Source organism: Papilio polytes, unplaced genomic scaffold (assembly GCF_000836215.1).
Source record: "Papilio polytes unplaced genomic scaffold, Ppol_1.0 DF824146.1, whole genome shotgun sequence".
Classification (NCBI taxonomy): Eukaryota; Metazoa; Arthropoda; class Insecta; order Lepidoptera; family Papilionidae; genus Papilio; species Papilio polytes.
The window spans coordinates 648,182-665,029 of NW_013525058.1; the positions used below are offsets into that span (position 1 = coordinate 648,182).

A 16,848-nucleotide genomic window follows, 5' to 3' on the forward strand; every position below is an offset into this window, starting at 1 on the left:
AGGCGGGGCGACAAGCGGAGCGGGCAAGAAGGCGGAGCAGCGCAAGATGCAGCGCTGCCGCACGCCGGAGATCCTGCTGGCGCCGCACTACCTCGAGACCTGCACCAGGCCAGTCTGCTGCCACTGGAGCGCGCCGTACACGTGAGCACATTAATATTATTATTACCACTGGTCTCATTTGAAAAATAATATATGGCACACTTAGCCAGTTCAGTTGGTAAGTGTGACTCATTTACTGAACATATTCAACTGGTTTAAAGTAAAAACTAACTCCCGTCATTCCATACGAATTATATCTGTCCTGCGCTACTGTCCAACTGTACTGGCAAAGTGTGAACCATGACAATGTAATTTTGTCCTTTTTTATTTGATAAAATAATATTGGATAGTAACAGGAAAAAGGAGGAGGTAGTAGTCCCGGGGGCGGGGCTGGGCAGCAGCGGGGAGGAGTCGGGGGCGGACGCGGCGCGCGACACGCCACGCCCACCTAGCGACATCGACAGCCAGGTAAAGTATCAAAAACTTGATCAAGCACAAAACTGTCTATGTATGCTCTCTTGTGACTTTTAGTAAACGGCTTCATTAAATTAATATTATTGTTTATCAATGTGTAGATTTCCTTACCACGATCGTACACACTACCGCGGGAATTCCGCTACTGGCGACGTCGGCCGCGTCTTCGGGACGCACATCTACCCAGCAACAACAGCAGTGATGGTCAGTACATTAGAATTACGGCCGGTTCACACTTGGTCAATACAGATGGACAGTTGCGACGGCAAGTCATAGATTGTATGGACTCCACCGTCAAATTCACTTTTCCTTCCAATTTTCCTCTTAAGAAAAGGGTGGAAAGGAAAAGGGACTAAAATAAGGCCTCCGGCATCACACTCATCAGACTGCACGCGGAATTTCGCCCACTTACCGCCTGTTTTCTAGTGTGGTCGTTCTAAGTTCTAATGTACTTACACCCTAAGTTTAATAACGTGAAAGCCTAAGGCGTGTCGTAAGTGTAGGGCTTTTTATTAAAAAAATAATTATTCAATAATATGCTTTGCTGACATCCTACGCTACGAATTAGTGTGTTTACGATTTATTACATTAGTATAGATTAGCAATGTAAAGTGTTGTATCGCAGGCGACGTGGACAGCGGCGACAACAGCTCGCGCCAGTCGGAGTGCTCCGGCGGCTCGCAGCCGGCGGCGGGCGTGCGGCCGGAGCGCGCGCCGGACCGCCGCAGACGACCGCACGCGCGCCACAAGCCCGAGACTGACCTATGATACTCTATGCAAACACAAACGAATTAAAAACCTTTTTTTTATGAAGTATTCATCCATTATTGTTTTTAAATGATTTTTCTGATCAGATGTTTGAAAAATCTGCACCGATATTTCCGTCCATATACGATTGTTATCGGAAGTTTTATACCGTTCTCTACTAAAGAGAATGGCAAGGTTGACATTTTTTTTTGTATAGTTGACTACAAGTATATCAAGCTCGTAAAGGATAGTGAACTATTATGTTCTTGGTCAGGTTTGTCTATATTTTTGTAAGTAAAACAATTGCATCTTATTTAAATTGTGTAGATACATTTGAGGCTAGCACGAAAATCTTTCACTTCATAAATGACTCGATGTTACGAATATTTTTTCGTGCTAGCTTTTTAAGTAAATAAATTAAAATATCTAGACTTTACATTTAAATTAATGGCTCAATTAATACTAATTTAGATATCTAAGAATCTCTTTGTATGTCCAAAACTTGTACCTTTGAATTAATTTTGTAGCTAGACAAAAAATTCAATATTAATAATTAACATATTTGTACTTAAACTAATTGTAATATTTTGTATTTTTGTACATTGTATATTTATACATAGATTGTATAGAAAAATGAGGATAAGAAATAAAATGAACGTTTTTCAAACTTTTATTTATTTTATTATCTATAGTCCAATTGTAAAAGGGGAACCGGTCACTCTATCACTCCGTGCACTACGCCTCTACTGATCTCGGCCATTTACACCAATGTAAAGAAACATCAACCAAAAAATAAGGTTACAATTCACAAATACACATTTTATGTTGAATTAAAACTACCTTACACTAAAGGTCGGCGCACACTGGGAACTAGGACATGGTCAGAATATGCGAGTGCAAGTCAATGCAAGATGCGTCCAAGATTGGAGATAAATATAGACAAAATAACAGAACATCTCCGCACCAGCACGCACCGCTCGTCTCAGTGCGCGCCGACCTTAACTTACACTAAATTAGCTCAACCACGGACTTAGCGACGGTTTCGGCCACAACTTTACATCGACTGTTAAACGGAATAATGCGATTTTAGACGCGAAAAGATTCATGTCATCTTCACTGCGACCGCATCGCAAGCACCTAACATTACAAATAAGCTACTAAACAACAAAGAAGAATATTGCAAGTGTACAAACGTAAAGATCCCACAAAAGCTATTACAAAGTGAACAAGAGACTATATTGTATTATGCTAATTGAAAATCAGAACATTCTCTTAGACTATAAAGTCTATATTCTGTCTTAGAAAAAAAAACTATAAAACATCAATTGTGAATCTACATTTTCTATGTGACATCGTGTGAGTTTTATATGAATTTTATATGAAAATTAATACATTTTGTGTAAAATTTTAAGATAAAATTCATATAATTAAAATACCAATAATATGCAACAGAGCCGACAGTCCTGTGTATTTACACATCTTATAATTACTTACGAATAGAAAACTTAGCTGATAGTTTTGCAATAAGAACCACACCTGCGAGATACAACCTACATCTGTTTAAAAAATATAATCTTAACACTTTTTTCCCCCGAAACGGTTAAAACAACTAACAATAACAGGCGTAGACGAAACGACGCGATATAAAATGCAATTTAAAAAAATATTTAAGAGAAAAATTAAAAAAAAATCATTTGTAACGCCGTCGTGTCGTTCAGTCGCACGCCTGAACAATACAAATTATTGAACTTTGTACAAATACGTTTTCGATGCGAGACGTAAGAAACTGTACTTCACAATCCTGACTCAAGTTTGCGAGCCATGACGTCATTACAGTAACGACATTAGGGGTGTCAAAATGGCCGATACAATTCAAATTAACACTCATATAAAAAACTATAAAAATATAGCTTTTATAATAACCTAAGTCATAGGTTATACAAAATTGTAATATCTATTTAATAATATTGTAATGTCATAGTAAAATTGTAACCATGTTGTTGAAATTGCAATAAAACTGATACAGATTATAAAACATTTTTTTTTAATCTGTACCTAACTCATGGCTCACACACTTCAACCAAGGAGGTCGCAATAAAAATCTCCTTACAGGCGCGATAAAGAAACTCAGTAAATCTAAAGCGATTAATCTTTATCCTTAAACTAGTGGGAATTATACCTATAACATAGAATTAGACAGGCGCGCGCCCGCCCCGCCTCTAAACACAAACATAACTCTTCTTTATTCTACAAAAATAGACAGGAACAACTGACGTCTGTCACTTTGACGTTTATTACTTTTTTAATAAACGTCAAAAGCTAGCAATGGTTATGCCAATTTTTTGAATATCAATTAATTAAATATCAATATAAAATATATTTGCATATATTTAATTATTACATTAGTAATTAAATTTAATTTCTTGTTTATGACTCTCCCTTAAAAGTTAGAGTTAGAGATATAACTTTATAGGGCTACTGTCAAGAGTTTATAGTTTTGTTCCAGTTTTGAAAAAAATTGGCAACAACATTGTTTTTCAAGGATTTTAAAATGGAATTTCCAAAAACGTCGCATTAATATTCAATCAATATTGTTGTCAGAAAAATATGACAAAACCAGAACCAAATATTATATTCTAAAATACAAGAAAAAAAATTTTTTTTTCATTATCGTAAGTGATTTCTGTCTATATTTATAGAATGAAAGTAAACAAAATAATGTATCAGTTGAGGTCCGCGGCGGGCGATTTTTTTTAATTTTAATATTAAAGTGTGGCTTACTTCACTATGTGTGCGGCCGAACTAGTCGCCGCTCACGAGGATATGAGCTGGAATTAGAAAAAAACAATTACATTTTAACATATATAAAATAAATCTTGGTATTTACATGTATTTGATCAAATTAGTCAAATATTAAACAAAAAAAAAACATTTTAATTACAGAAAAAATAGGGTTTCAAACGAATAACGCAAACATGGAAGGTATAAAATCATAAAACAAAAATGTCTACCTTGTAAGGAAAAAGCGGGTGATCATCCTTTCCACTTTATTTTAGATATTTTAATCTTTCATAATATATTATTATTATAATAATATATAACTATGTCCTTTTATAAACTATAGGTATCCTATGTAGACATCTACACTCCGCCCTTAACTCCTAACATCCTAAATACACTGCAACAAAACAAACAAAAATAAAATAAGAAAAATTAAAAATTAAAACATGCAACATAACACATATTAAGAAAAAATGAAGTATAAGATATTGGGAATTCGATAAAACCAAAACAAAATGTTCATTTTTATTCCAAACATAACGTGTTCAGCGACACCATTCAATTTCGGATTTTTTTTGACACAGAAAAATTTTGGATATAAAAACCAACTGTAACTAAATGGTTTCGACATATCCAAGTAGTCTTACATAGAGAATGGAAAAATATCAAGTAGATTCATAAACCAGTTCAAAATACTAAAATGCCTACAATCTCTATCATACTAATATTATAAATGCGAAAGTTTAGATGGATGGATGTTTGTTAGCGTTTGTAGCGTAAACGACTGAACGGATCTTGACAAAATTTGGCTTAAATGTAAAAGATAGTCTGGAAGAATAGATAGGCTACTTCAATTCCACGCGGACTCCAGTAGATCCATATAAATAACTAAAAACATCAAATTTTGATCAAAAAATCGAATCACATATTAAAAAATATAGTAATAAAAAAAACCTCCCCCTTCCAGGTCGTTGTATTCGTGCATACATACCGACTTGACTGTGGCCTTGATGAAGTCCTTCTTGTGCGCGAGGTCGAAGTCGGGGTAGTGGCTGTACACCTGCTTGCACACCGTCTTCATGGTGATCTGCTCCAGGTTAGCGCCGTCCAGGATCTGCTTCACGTACTTCTTTATCTCCTCGTCCTGACACAACACATATAATATTAAATTAGATCACATTATACTATTATAAATGAGAACGTTTGTATGGTTGCCGAGATATTAGCTACTTCTATCTACAGAACAGCTTGACGGATCTCAATGGGGTTAGCATAGATGTAGAACACAGCCTGGAAGAAATCACGCCTAAGTGTTCTACACACTATATTTCCTATTTTTTTTAACTCCGCTTAAAACAAAATCGAACAAATAGAGTCAACTCCGCTAGTATGTACTTGTCTATATTTACTCTTTATAGACAACTATAAAGAGAATGATGGATCGCGTGATTATTTGGAGAATGAAAACCCAGTGCACCGACCCTATAGAAGTAGGATAAGGTGTGGGAGATGAAGAACTTCGTATCACAGAGCCAATTTTAAACAACAAACAACATTATTTTCGTATAACCTGGGCTGTTCTGTTAACATCGAGTTATATCTAGTGGTCAAAATGTATGTGATGTTACCGTGGGCGGCCGCTTGGCCTTCTTGTCTGCGGGCGTGTCCGACTCCTCCCCGCTCTCCTCCTCCTCCTCTTCCACCTCGCTGCCCGCCTCCTCCTCCTCCTCGCTGCCCTCGCCCGACTCCTCCTCCGAGGACGCCTTCTTGCCCTTCTTAGCCGGCCGCCCTACCGGCTTGCCGGCTGCCTTCTTTTTAGCTACACAAATAAATGATTGTTTTAATAAGTTAATTTATTTAAATTTAAGGCAAAATATTTATAACTTGGCTAGGTACATAAAACCTGTACTTTATTGTGAAAAAATATGAATCTAACGGCCTAATAGTGGAACAACTAAAAAGAATAAGGGCCACACATAAAGTAGAAAATGCTTTAAAAATTTGAAATCTGTCTGTTTACACGTATTTCAGTATCACCCATAATTCCTTTTTTGAAAGTAATTAAAGACATCACAAGATTAGGGTTTTATATTCTTAGTTAAGTAAAGCTATACAAAAATATATGTACCAGGCGGCGTGGGCGCTTTTCTCTTTGCAGGTGTTGATTTTGGTGCTCCAATCTTAGCTGCAGGCCCTTTGCGGCCCTTCGCCACCGCCGGCCGCCCGCGCTTGCCCTTTGGCTCCTGCTGCATGCAAAATATATTGTATTAACTTGGTCAAAAATAGGTTACCAAATTATCAATTCTATCATAAAAAAAAGGGTTTCTAAACATTTCAGATGAGCTTGAAAAGCCTCATATGGCCAATTACAATTCTATAGTGTGTGTGCTTTAAGTTGCAGGAATCATCGATCTAGTTCAATTATTCATATCAAACTCGCTGGTTTTATTTGTTTATAAAATAAGTATATCTTGCAAAAAAGCCTGAATCGGCAGATTAAAAATCTAAACCGTGTGTGTCTTCTGAATGAACTTACGTCTGACTCATCGAGCTCGCTGCCGGACTCCTCGTTGCTCTCGCTCTCCGACTTGTCGCTCTCATCCTCACTCTCTGACTTGGCTCTTCTGCCGCGACCTGATTTGTTCGCCCCCTGCATATAAAACATGTTAATAACATAAAAACAAAACAAATAGCTTAATGTACTTGCAGAATGCTACATCTATGCCAAGTTTCATCGAAATCCCTTCAGCCGTTAGCCACATGTTACTAACATTTCAAATGAGAAAGTTTAGATGGATGGATGTTTGTTAGAGTTAGTAACCTGATCTGATAAACGGATCTCGATTAATTTTGCCATAGATATTTCGGTTTTTTCTTTTTAATTCTATTCGGATTGAATTGTTGGAACTACTGGGTGTTGCTAGCCATTTCGCGTGAAATCAAAAAAAAAATATAGCCCGTTTACTGTTCTTGACTCCCTACAAGTTACATCATGTTTCGACTTCGTCCGCGTGAAATTCAAAAATAAAGCCTATGTTACTGACAACATAGTTTTTTGTGCAAGATTTTTATCGGTTCAGTAATTTATTTAAAGTTTTTATAATTTCAGGCGGAGGAATCCGCACGCGAACAGCTAGTAGTATATATATCTCACCCGTCCGCGCTTAGCCTTGGGCTTGCGGCCGCGCTTGGCGGGGCGGCCGGCGGAGGAGCGGCGGCCGCCCGACTTGCGTTTGCGGCCCGCGCCGCCGCCGCCCTCGACCACCTCCGGGTCGAAGTCCGAGTCAGCCTCCGACCCGCTCGGGTTGAACGAACCCTGTACACATACAAATTATAAGCGCCATTAGCTTATGTTCAGCCATTTAAAGTTTTGATTTTTAGAAAAAAAAAACATAAAAGCAAACTCTGAAAATAATTTAATTGAAAGATTTTCAGACCGGTTTTAGATTAAAATTAGTATAATTCTGCATACTTCATTATTAACAACGCAGAAAAATTCGCTGAATATATATAAGTCAATATCGCCTAAAATCGCGATTGAAACAAATAGCCTTTCTCCCGTCGATATATACTGCTTTTCCTCATCTTTTTCAGTGTCCTTCATTGAAAGATTTAATTTAAACATAAAGTAATATCAATAAAACTGAATACTAGTAATAGCAACGAAGGCATTTAAATTATCTATAGAGGCAGAGAAATATTTTTTCACCGGTACCTTCTTTGAAAGGTACTATATCAGTTATCAAATTGTATTGACTTGTTATAAAGCATTTAACAAAATTATAACAAACTTCATCTTTTGTTATAAACTAGACAGTATTATAAAGTCAAATATACACATTTAAAAATATTACTTAATTACAACTATTGGTAATTAACCTAATAAATTTAATTACAATTAGCTACATGATCATGTGAAAAATGTTTAAATAAAGTGTCAAGGGGCATACCCTTCTATATATTTGAATCTCTTTGCCTATACAGAAACATTTATTTACAAATGCAAATACATCTGTCGCCTCACCACAATCTGTCGCCTTCAGATATTAAATAGGTACTTCCTAGTAACAAATTGACTAATTGATAAATAAGGCATTAAGGTCTGAAATATTAAACTTACATCTGAATCTTCTGAACCGTCTGTTTTAGGTTTAGGGCCTTTAACTTTCGTCTCTGGATCACTTTCATATTCCTCATCTGAATAACCTGTTAAGTCAAAAATTATTTTTTTTTTAAACATTTACTAAATTACTCCATACTTAAACTTAAATGGCGTCATTACCTTGCCATCAGAAAACCACAAATATTTTCATCAAAATACAGCTAGTTAATGATTAACTAACTTTACCCCGCCTCTCACGCCGCAGGGATCATATAAGCCTACTCATTCCTCCAGACTATTCTAGATCTACGCCAAATTTCATAGATATTTATTAAGCCGGTCAGAATATATACATCCTTCGAATGGATGGATGTTTTGTAACTACATAATTAAAATTTAACTTTTCTAATATTATTGACCTTTAAATGCAAGATTTTTTTCAAATACCCTAAATTGAAACAAGTAGTAAATTGAACTGAAATCAAGGGAAATTTTTTTTTACATAATTTATTGAGTGCGTAAGAGAAGATTTATGTACGAATACATCATCATGCATTCAGGGTTAAGAAGTGGGATACAATATAAATAGTGATGTACCTCTGTTGTGCAGTTTGACCGCTGCGGAGCGGCGCGGCCGCCCCCCGGGCGCGGACTGCGCGGGCGCGGGGCGCGCCACGCCGCGCGCGTGCGGGCTGTTCGCGTTCGGCTGCTGCAGGAAACCCACGAGCCGCGCTGACAACTCCGATGACGAACCTAATAAACACATTATCTATTATCTGTACTATCATAATAAAGCGTAAACACACACTCCTTTGTTGCCTAAGATCTAAGCAATTACAGCATATTTTTGAATAATTCATTTTTTAATAAAAAGCCCTACACTTACGTCACGCTTTAGGCTATATATTTTCAAGCCATTAACCATAGGGAGTGAATATTTTGGATAAAAACTCTAATGTAAGTAAGAGACAATAAGTTGCTGCCAACATAAAGGAAGCAAGATTGCCAAAGAAGTTTTTTATATCTCCTTAGATCTAGCATACACGATTACATCTACACGCTTTTGCAGCACGTTATGTTTGCTATTGCGCCCGCGTGAAATTAAAAAAATAGCCTATGTTACTGATAAAGTAGCTTATTAATGGTGCAAGATTTTTTGAAATAGGTCCAGTAGTTTTTGGGTTATTCCAATACATACAGAAATCCAAAAATAAATGATTTAAAAGAAATTATCGTAAATGATACCTTTCTTATCGAGGTCCAACATCTCGCACATGGTGCGCAGCTGCTTGGGCTCCATCTTGGAGGTCTCCTCCAGCTTGGCCTTGTAGTCGGAGGAGCCGATCGCCCACTCGTAGCCCTTGAACTTCTTTATGTTGCGCTTCACGTTGCGGTCCAGGCAGAGTTGCTGGAAACAGGATTATCATATACCTTGCTCCTAAATACACACTAAAGCTACACAGACTGTTAAACTATCCAGTTAAAATTGTGTGTGTGTATGGTAAAAATATTAACTGTCTATGAACTCGATATTTAACGATTGAACCTTAAAAAAACACTTTTTATACTATTGTAAAACAATCCATCCTAATATTGAATTATGCTTTGCTTTAACTTAGAACAGCATTACCACTGTAAATACATATCACTTGTTGAAAATGTTACATTTCTCTTTACAAAATTGAATATTTAGTTTTTTTCTATGTAACTAACTATTGCTCGTGACTCTGTCCGCGTGATATTAAAAAAAGTAAGTATCTTGTGTTCTCCAAGACTATCCTCTACGTCTTTGCCAAATTTCGTAAATTTCACCATTTTGACTGCAAACTCTAACAAACATCCATCCATCTGAACATTTGCATTTATAATATTAGTAAAATAAGATAATCACTTACTCCGTATAGATATTGGTGCAGCAGCTTCTGGTCCTGTGTCTTGAAGCGGGAGAGGGAGACCTCCACATTGCTGATGTGTCCGAGCGGCGTGCCCTTGCCGGCCGGCAGCGGCACCGGCGGCTCCGTCGGCTGGTACAACATACAAATATTAAATAAACCTTACACTGTCTTTATTTTTTATCATTTATTAGCTGTTGCTAGCGACTACGTCCGCATAAAATTTAAAAAAATATAGCCGATGTTACTCACAAATATACTATTTTTCTTACTGTGAAAGAATTTTTGTTAAATCGGTCTAGTAGTTTTTGAGTTATTTCAATACATACAAAAATACAAATCTTTTCTCTTCATAATGAGTATAGATTATTTTCATTATCATAACTAACTAGTATAGGTAAATTTGGGATATCTTTCAAACTTTACTTCTTGTGGAAAAGGCTGGAATCTTATATCCATAAAGTGGTCTAAATCAATAAAACTAACTAGCTGTCAACCGTAACTACGTCCGCGCGGTATAAAAAAAAGTTAATAACTAACTGTGTTGTCTTCTAGTCTGTTCTACAACTATGACAAATTTTAACTTTAGCATTTGTATTATTAGTATGAAGTATGGTTAAACAAAAATTTTTACCATATCAATCCTATAACTCTCAAAAATACTCAATACGTATGCGCATTGGCGATATTTACCTCCTTTTTGGGTTTAGGTTTGGGCGCCTCAACCTCCTCCTCTTCTTCCTCCTCCTCCTCCTCTTCGCCCTCCTCCTCGTCACCTTCCTCTTCCTCGCCATCGTCTTCCGCATCTTTAGCTTTCTTAACCGGTTTCTTTACTCTTTATTTAGGAAAAAAAATTGTAAATAAATTAGCTTTAGTAAAATAGAGAATTCTAAATTCTATTACAAATGCTACTTGACATAATATAGGAAGTACGTGTATTTTAACGGCCGAATACTGAAACGATATTTAAATATGTAACAGTGTCGTAAATGATATTGGCAGGATTACACCTCAAATTCCATTAAAATGATTACGCTGTTAGATTACAAGAGGCGCATACGGAGGGAAATGTTAAAGATTCGTTTCAGTATTCGGCTGTAAGTCTTCCCAGCACATTTACATGACTTATTATATGTATACTAAATCTTACTTGTCTTTAGCTGGTTTCTTGTCATCATCTACTTCATCTTGCTCATCACCCTCCTCCTCTTCTTCCTCCTCCTCCTCCTCATCTTCTTCATCCTCTTCTTCAGTGTCCTTATTCAACAAAACATTTAATTTAGAAACAAAAAATACAAAGCCGATAATAGCTAAGGTAACATTTAAAAAAGTACGATGACGTCATAGGTCTTTCGTACACAAGGCAACGTATCCTCAAAACTCTGCGATAATAATCTCTGAGCGATACGGAATACAATTTCATAGACATTAATTGCTATCATGTCACTTGCTACGGGTTAAGGTGCGATTTTCAAGATAATAGAACAAATATCTATAGTTTACATTTTATTAATTCATAGGATCTATGCATTGTAGTGATTGAATAGACAACTCACGTTGACTATCAAAGTTATTTACGAAGCGCGCGATAAGCGATGCTCGCGTAGAAAGTATTGTTTCCTTGTGTACGAGGGGCCTTACGCTTCTGAGTCTATCAAACCGTAAACAAGCGTAAATATTACGATACATTTTTTCCATAATGTTAAAACAGACCTCTTTCTTAGGTTTCTTTTTGGGTGCTAATTTCTTAGACGCCTTATCATTTTCCTTAACATCTTCTTTGTCATTCTCGTCGTCGTGGGTCTCGCCGTTCTCCTCCTAAATAGAAAAATTTTCGTAATTCAAGCATATTTCGACGGCGTAAGTAATTAAAATAGAGTCGTCATAGAACACTCTCTTTGGGTTAAATCATATTTTTTAATGACCCCCCCCCCTTCACCTTGATCAACAGCTTACGAACGCCTTTAATAAACAAACATCAAGATACAATCTCTGGTAGTTACATTGTAATTACAGCAAATCGTTTACATAGACCCTCCTATTAAAAGCCCCTTATTTTTAATAGAATTTATTAAGTAATAAATGCCCTTTGTATTTAGCAGGGATTAGATACAACAAGCTCGTTTAACGAAGGGAATACCGTAACCATGACAACAACTCCGTACAACATATCCAGGACATTTCAATGTCTTATTACACGATGCGTATTTAATTGCTTTGTTTTTTTTTTCCTTGTTTCCGGCTTAATCATTTACAAACAAGGCTATGCAAGAAAAACTAGATGGCGGCAATCTTTTTAAAATCGGGTCTAATTAAAGAAATGTGTAATAATAACTTAACTGTGGGTTTCAACCAGTGAAACCATGACATACTCACATTTTCACAACAAATAACAGAATTTTTGGACGAGAGGTTCCGTCGTGGAAGCCGATCATAATTTTTAATTAACACTTACGCTTATACTTATGAAACAATATAAATTATTTTTTCAACAATAACACTTCTGTGTAGCCAAAGTCATGTGTTTAATGTTTTTTTTTTTTAATTACACTAACCTTTAAGTCATCGCTCTTCGCATCCCTCTTGTCATCTTTGGAGTCTTCACCGCCTACGTCGTCATCATCCTTGCCGTTGGCCGTCGTCGACTTTGCGTCGCCTAAACAAAATGTACAATTAATAAAAAAAACGATACTGAATTAAACTACAACGTGACTTTATAGGTTAATTAGTTTAAGGTAAGAAGCATTCACAAATATTTAATTTATTACATTAAACAGGACTCTTAATAATAAATGACAAAGCTTCAAGCTTCAAATGTAACACGCCTTTACAACACATTCCTATCTCTGTTATTGCAGAGCGAGAAGGACAATATGTTTCTGTACATGTTTCGACAATGGGAACTCAACATTTATCACTCGAGATGTTTACATTTAAAGTTAATAATAAGTAGCGTAATCAAATAAAAACCTTTCTCCGCTGTATTTTTCCATATACAAGTGTAAATAAATTCAAAACAATTATATTTTACTTTTGCAAAAAAATTCTGTTTACAAACATGTACTATTTATCTTTTGACGAAGTACTTATTTATTTTGTAAATGCGAAAGTTTGTATGGATGGTTGTTAGAAGGTATCCCTAAAACGGCTGGCAGGATCTGGATGAAATGAACACTGAAAGAACGTTACTTCAAAAATTACTTCACAAGGCTTACTTTTTAATTGCGCGGCAAATTTTAAAACTTTTTAAAGTTCACATGTTTCGTAAATACATTGACGTTTTTACCGGATTTGAAAAAATATACAGACGAATTGATTACCTCCATTTGGGAAGTCAAAAAGTTTAATTTCATTTAAACCATAATGCAAAATATCGTTTTTTTTCTTTTATGCTAACAGACTATCTCAATAATCGGCACTGACACAATTTATATAAATAGAACTTAAATATTTACATAGCCTTTTTGTGTTAAGATCATGAATCGAATCATGTTACCGTAAAATTCCACTGTCGTAACACTTAAGACATATCCTGGTTAATATTTTCATACCTGAATAAGCGTTTTTATTCTATTTTTTTAATTGTTGTCGCAGTCTTTTTAAAGTGAAGGACAGAGAAGACTAATTATGTTTGTGTAAATGTGTGAACAGTGTGTGTGGAACGTATGACGATGTAGCGGGAATTGTTAGTTTACGCGAAAACCTTGAGTACCCATTGATGAACTAGCTTTTCATTTGTTGTCTCTTTCGTTCCCTCTAAAAGAAACTGAGACACAAATACAAAATGATTGCAGTGACGTTTGCTTACAAACTTTAGTCCTTGATTAAAATACTTTCTACTTCACTTATGATTGAGTTTTCAAAAATGTACTTACCTTGAAAAATGACATAATGCGAGACATAAAGTTAGTAACTTAAAGCGCGATAAAACTTTAAAACCATCAGGGAAAAGCGGTGTAGGCAAACACAGACATTTGTTATTCACTTTGTACCAAAAAAATTCATCAACACAACTCCAAAAGATGTTAAATACATTACGAGATTTTTTTTATTGTAGATATTTTTTTAATGTAATTTTGAAATTTACCAAGTAAATAGTAATCTATAACTTCGACAGCATTTTTTTTTTTAATTGTTGTAATAAATTACTGAGAGAAGTAATTAGGTCTTGGGCATGGCAACAGTATTATAAATTAAGAAAATAGAGTTAATTCAGACACGTTTTATTTGGAAATAGATTTGTATGTATTTAAATATGAACGAGCTTCTTATGGCCTTGAAAATAAAATAAGCATAAATTAACTGAATTGGTCCAAAAGAAGTATAACCTAATTATTATTTAGATATGAATGTTTTTGAGTCATGTTTTTTTTAAACTGTGGTTGTTTTTTTTTTATTTCAAAAAATAACCTAGTTATGAATTGAACATCATGACTTTTTTGACCAACATGATTTTTTTAGTTTATTTTTTTTACTTTATCTATGAACTTTTTTAATCACCATATCTTCACACCCAATAAAACGAATGTAATGGACAGACAAAACAAGCCTTGGTTAGTTGTGATGTAGATGAACACAAATCAGCAGACTATATAAAAAAATCCTGACCTTCTTCAGTTTGTTTCTCATCCGTGTGATTTTGTTCTACATCCGCTTTACCTTGTGCGTCGCCTTGAGCCACAGACTCACCCTTAGAGTCCTGCGAGGATTCATCTTCTGTCGTTTGACCATCACCACCGACTGATTTCTTGTCTTCATCCTGTATGGTAATTTTATTTATAAGACTTTCTTATATTTCAAATAGGCAATATTTATATTATACAAATATTTGATTAGGAAATGTCACATATATATTGTGTTAAAACAATTTATGCCATCAACTTGCTTGTGGCATTCCATTTATATTTGAAAAATGAGTTCTACTCAATGTTTTAATTATATTTTTTATAACAATATTACAATTGATTAAATGGTAAAAATATCTTTTTACTTGCTTTTACATTTTCAAAATTATACTTTTTGACAACCCTATTGGCTCCAATAGGGTTGTCAAATATGACTTTTACATATGTTTGTATTTTTCATATGTTATTTTTATAATCCCTAAATTAGCACATTTACTTTTATTTACATGCACACACTTACTTTAATCTTATGGACGTTCTATAGCTTTGTCTTACATATATAGATACAAAATGTAGGTGAGAAAATATAATATTGTATGAAAATATTACAACAGAATACAAGTACAAGAACTTAACATCTTTTTGTGTCTTTCTTAGTCATTTTTTAGGTTAAGTTTTTGACATATCAAGCTTGGTAACATTTTTTAACATTTCATATTATAGCATTTATGTAATGTAATATTTAGGTGTGTTCGCACAATCTTATTTTTATGTCAAGTCATTCTGATATAATTGAAGATTATATTCAGTTATCATTTAACAGGACTTAAATTAGTGATTTCAGTTAAATGTGTCCCATTTTTAGGAAACAAATGGTCACTTTATTACATATTTTTAAATTTTGTTATGACTAATTACATTACTATCAGGTTATTGACTGATATAATATAAGTGATAAGTGTAGATATGTGCAATCAAACTAACATTAAATTTTTATAATTTCATATTTCTTAAAAAAAAATTTACATCATAAAAATAAAAATATATAAAACATCATCTAGAAATTACAGTTTTATAACAGAAAACACATCGAACTCTGCGTCTTGATACCTTTGGCGTCGAAGTTTTACGCACATTCAAACAAAAATAGACCTTATTCCTTCAACATAAAACACATATTTCAATGTATCAAGCTCTATCGCTATACACTACCGTATTGTCTATGTGTAGTTATACAGACGTATATACTTAACATCTATGTAAGAACATTATCGAAAATGGAGATTTTCTCAAATGCTAATTTTACATTTCAGCAACTCTATTGTTAATAACATTGCGTAGATAATAATACTAACGAAAATAAGTAAATACGCAACAGAATCCAAGTAGAAACCAAAAGAGGTCATGAATAAAGGCCCCTAAACCGGAGACTTGAGTTTTATTTACATCGCTTGCCGCGTTTCGAGCGTGTATAAGAAGGCGCGAGGTCGACGTTCAGTGGAATAACAACATATCTCGGGCCTCCGAATAGAAAATTCGCAAGAAACAAAATATCAAGGTCATGCGGATTTCCTATCAATGTCATATAATATCGTGCACATTAACAAAGGCCCTGCAACGAAATGCAAAGGGGCGGGGGTGGTCAAAATATGCGAAATCTTGAAAAATATCCCATCAGAATCAGTTTCTTTGACTGATCAGAACAGCATTCACCGTTTTTAATGCATTTTATTAACTTATATCACAACCCTCCGTGGCGTAGTTCCCGCGTTTAGCGGGAAGCGAATGTTCTGTCAGCCATGTTGAGACGCAGGCAAACATTTGTGATATAACACGGAAATAACATCACTTCACAGCTAGAAATGTTCTTACAAGACGCGCACCAATACAAAGAAATGAAATTAAAATATATATTTCACAACTATACCTGATTATCACTGATTTTTGCTTTATCGGTATCACCCGACATTTTTCCTACGAAGAAATTGAAAGCGAATTCCAAGCGTCTTCAAACACCGGACAACACAAATGCACGCACCCACAACATAGAAAAAAAAACTTTGCGTTTCGTTCCACAGTTTTCGTTACTTTAAACTTTTGAAGAGTTTCTTTTTTTTTATCTTTTTCCTACGTAATATTTTCAAGATCACCTTAAAATATGTAAAATTATTAGTTTAGTGTGATATTT

General features: G+C 34.9%; 2 protein-coding genes across 3 annotated transcripts in view; one reads left to right on the forward strand and one right to left on the reverse strand.

Moving 5' to 3' along the window:
• LOC106111715 (XK-related protein 6-like) overlaps window positions 1-1,820 on the forward strand; it is a 10,409-nt gene extending 8,589 nt beyond the window's left edge. The window contains exons 12-15 of the mRNA XM_013293858.1: window positions 3-141; window positions 390-507; window positions 615-717; window positions 1,139-1,820. Coding sequence (XP_013149312.1) covers window positions 3-141; window positions 390-507; window positions 615-717; window positions 1,139-1,281 — 503 coding nt within the window. The 3' untranslated portion in view covers window positions 1,282-1,820. The remainder of the gene's footprint in view (window positions 1-2; window positions 142-389; window positions 508-614; window positions 718-1,138) is intronic.
• A 96-nt stretch (window positions 1,821-1,916) lies between these two features.
• LOC106111887 (protein DEK-like) lies at window positions 1,917-16,703 on the reverse strand. Of its 2 annotated transcripts, none has more exons than XM_013294077.1 (17): window positions 16,588-16,703; window positions 14,644-14,794; window positions 12,591-12,691; window positions 11,749-11,853; window positions 11,186-11,292; window positions 10,729-10,870; window positions 10,039-10,167; window positions 9,389-9,551; window positions 8,741-8,896; window positions 8,162-8,247; window positions 7,196-7,357; window positions 6,578-6,691; window positions 6,170-6,284; window positions 5,670-5,860; window positions 5,033-5,185; window positions 4,272-4,438; window positions 1,917-4,088 (listed from the first exon to the last, which is right to left on the reverse strand). In XM_013294077.1, the coding sequence occupies exons 1-16, from the start codon at window positions 16,627-16,629 to the stop codon at window positions 4,430-4,432; spliced, it is 1,926 nt and encodes a 641-aa protein (XP_013149531.1). In that variant the 5' UTR covers window positions 16,630-16,703; the 3' UTR covers window positions 1,917-4,088; window positions 4,272-4,429. The 2 variants fall into 2 exon arrangements, with proteins under 2 accessions (XP_013149531.1, XP_013149530.1); XM_013294076.1 differs by having other exon boundaries at window positions 6,170-6,287; window positions 16,588-16,702.
• Window positions 16,704-16,848: the final 145 nt, after the last annotated feature.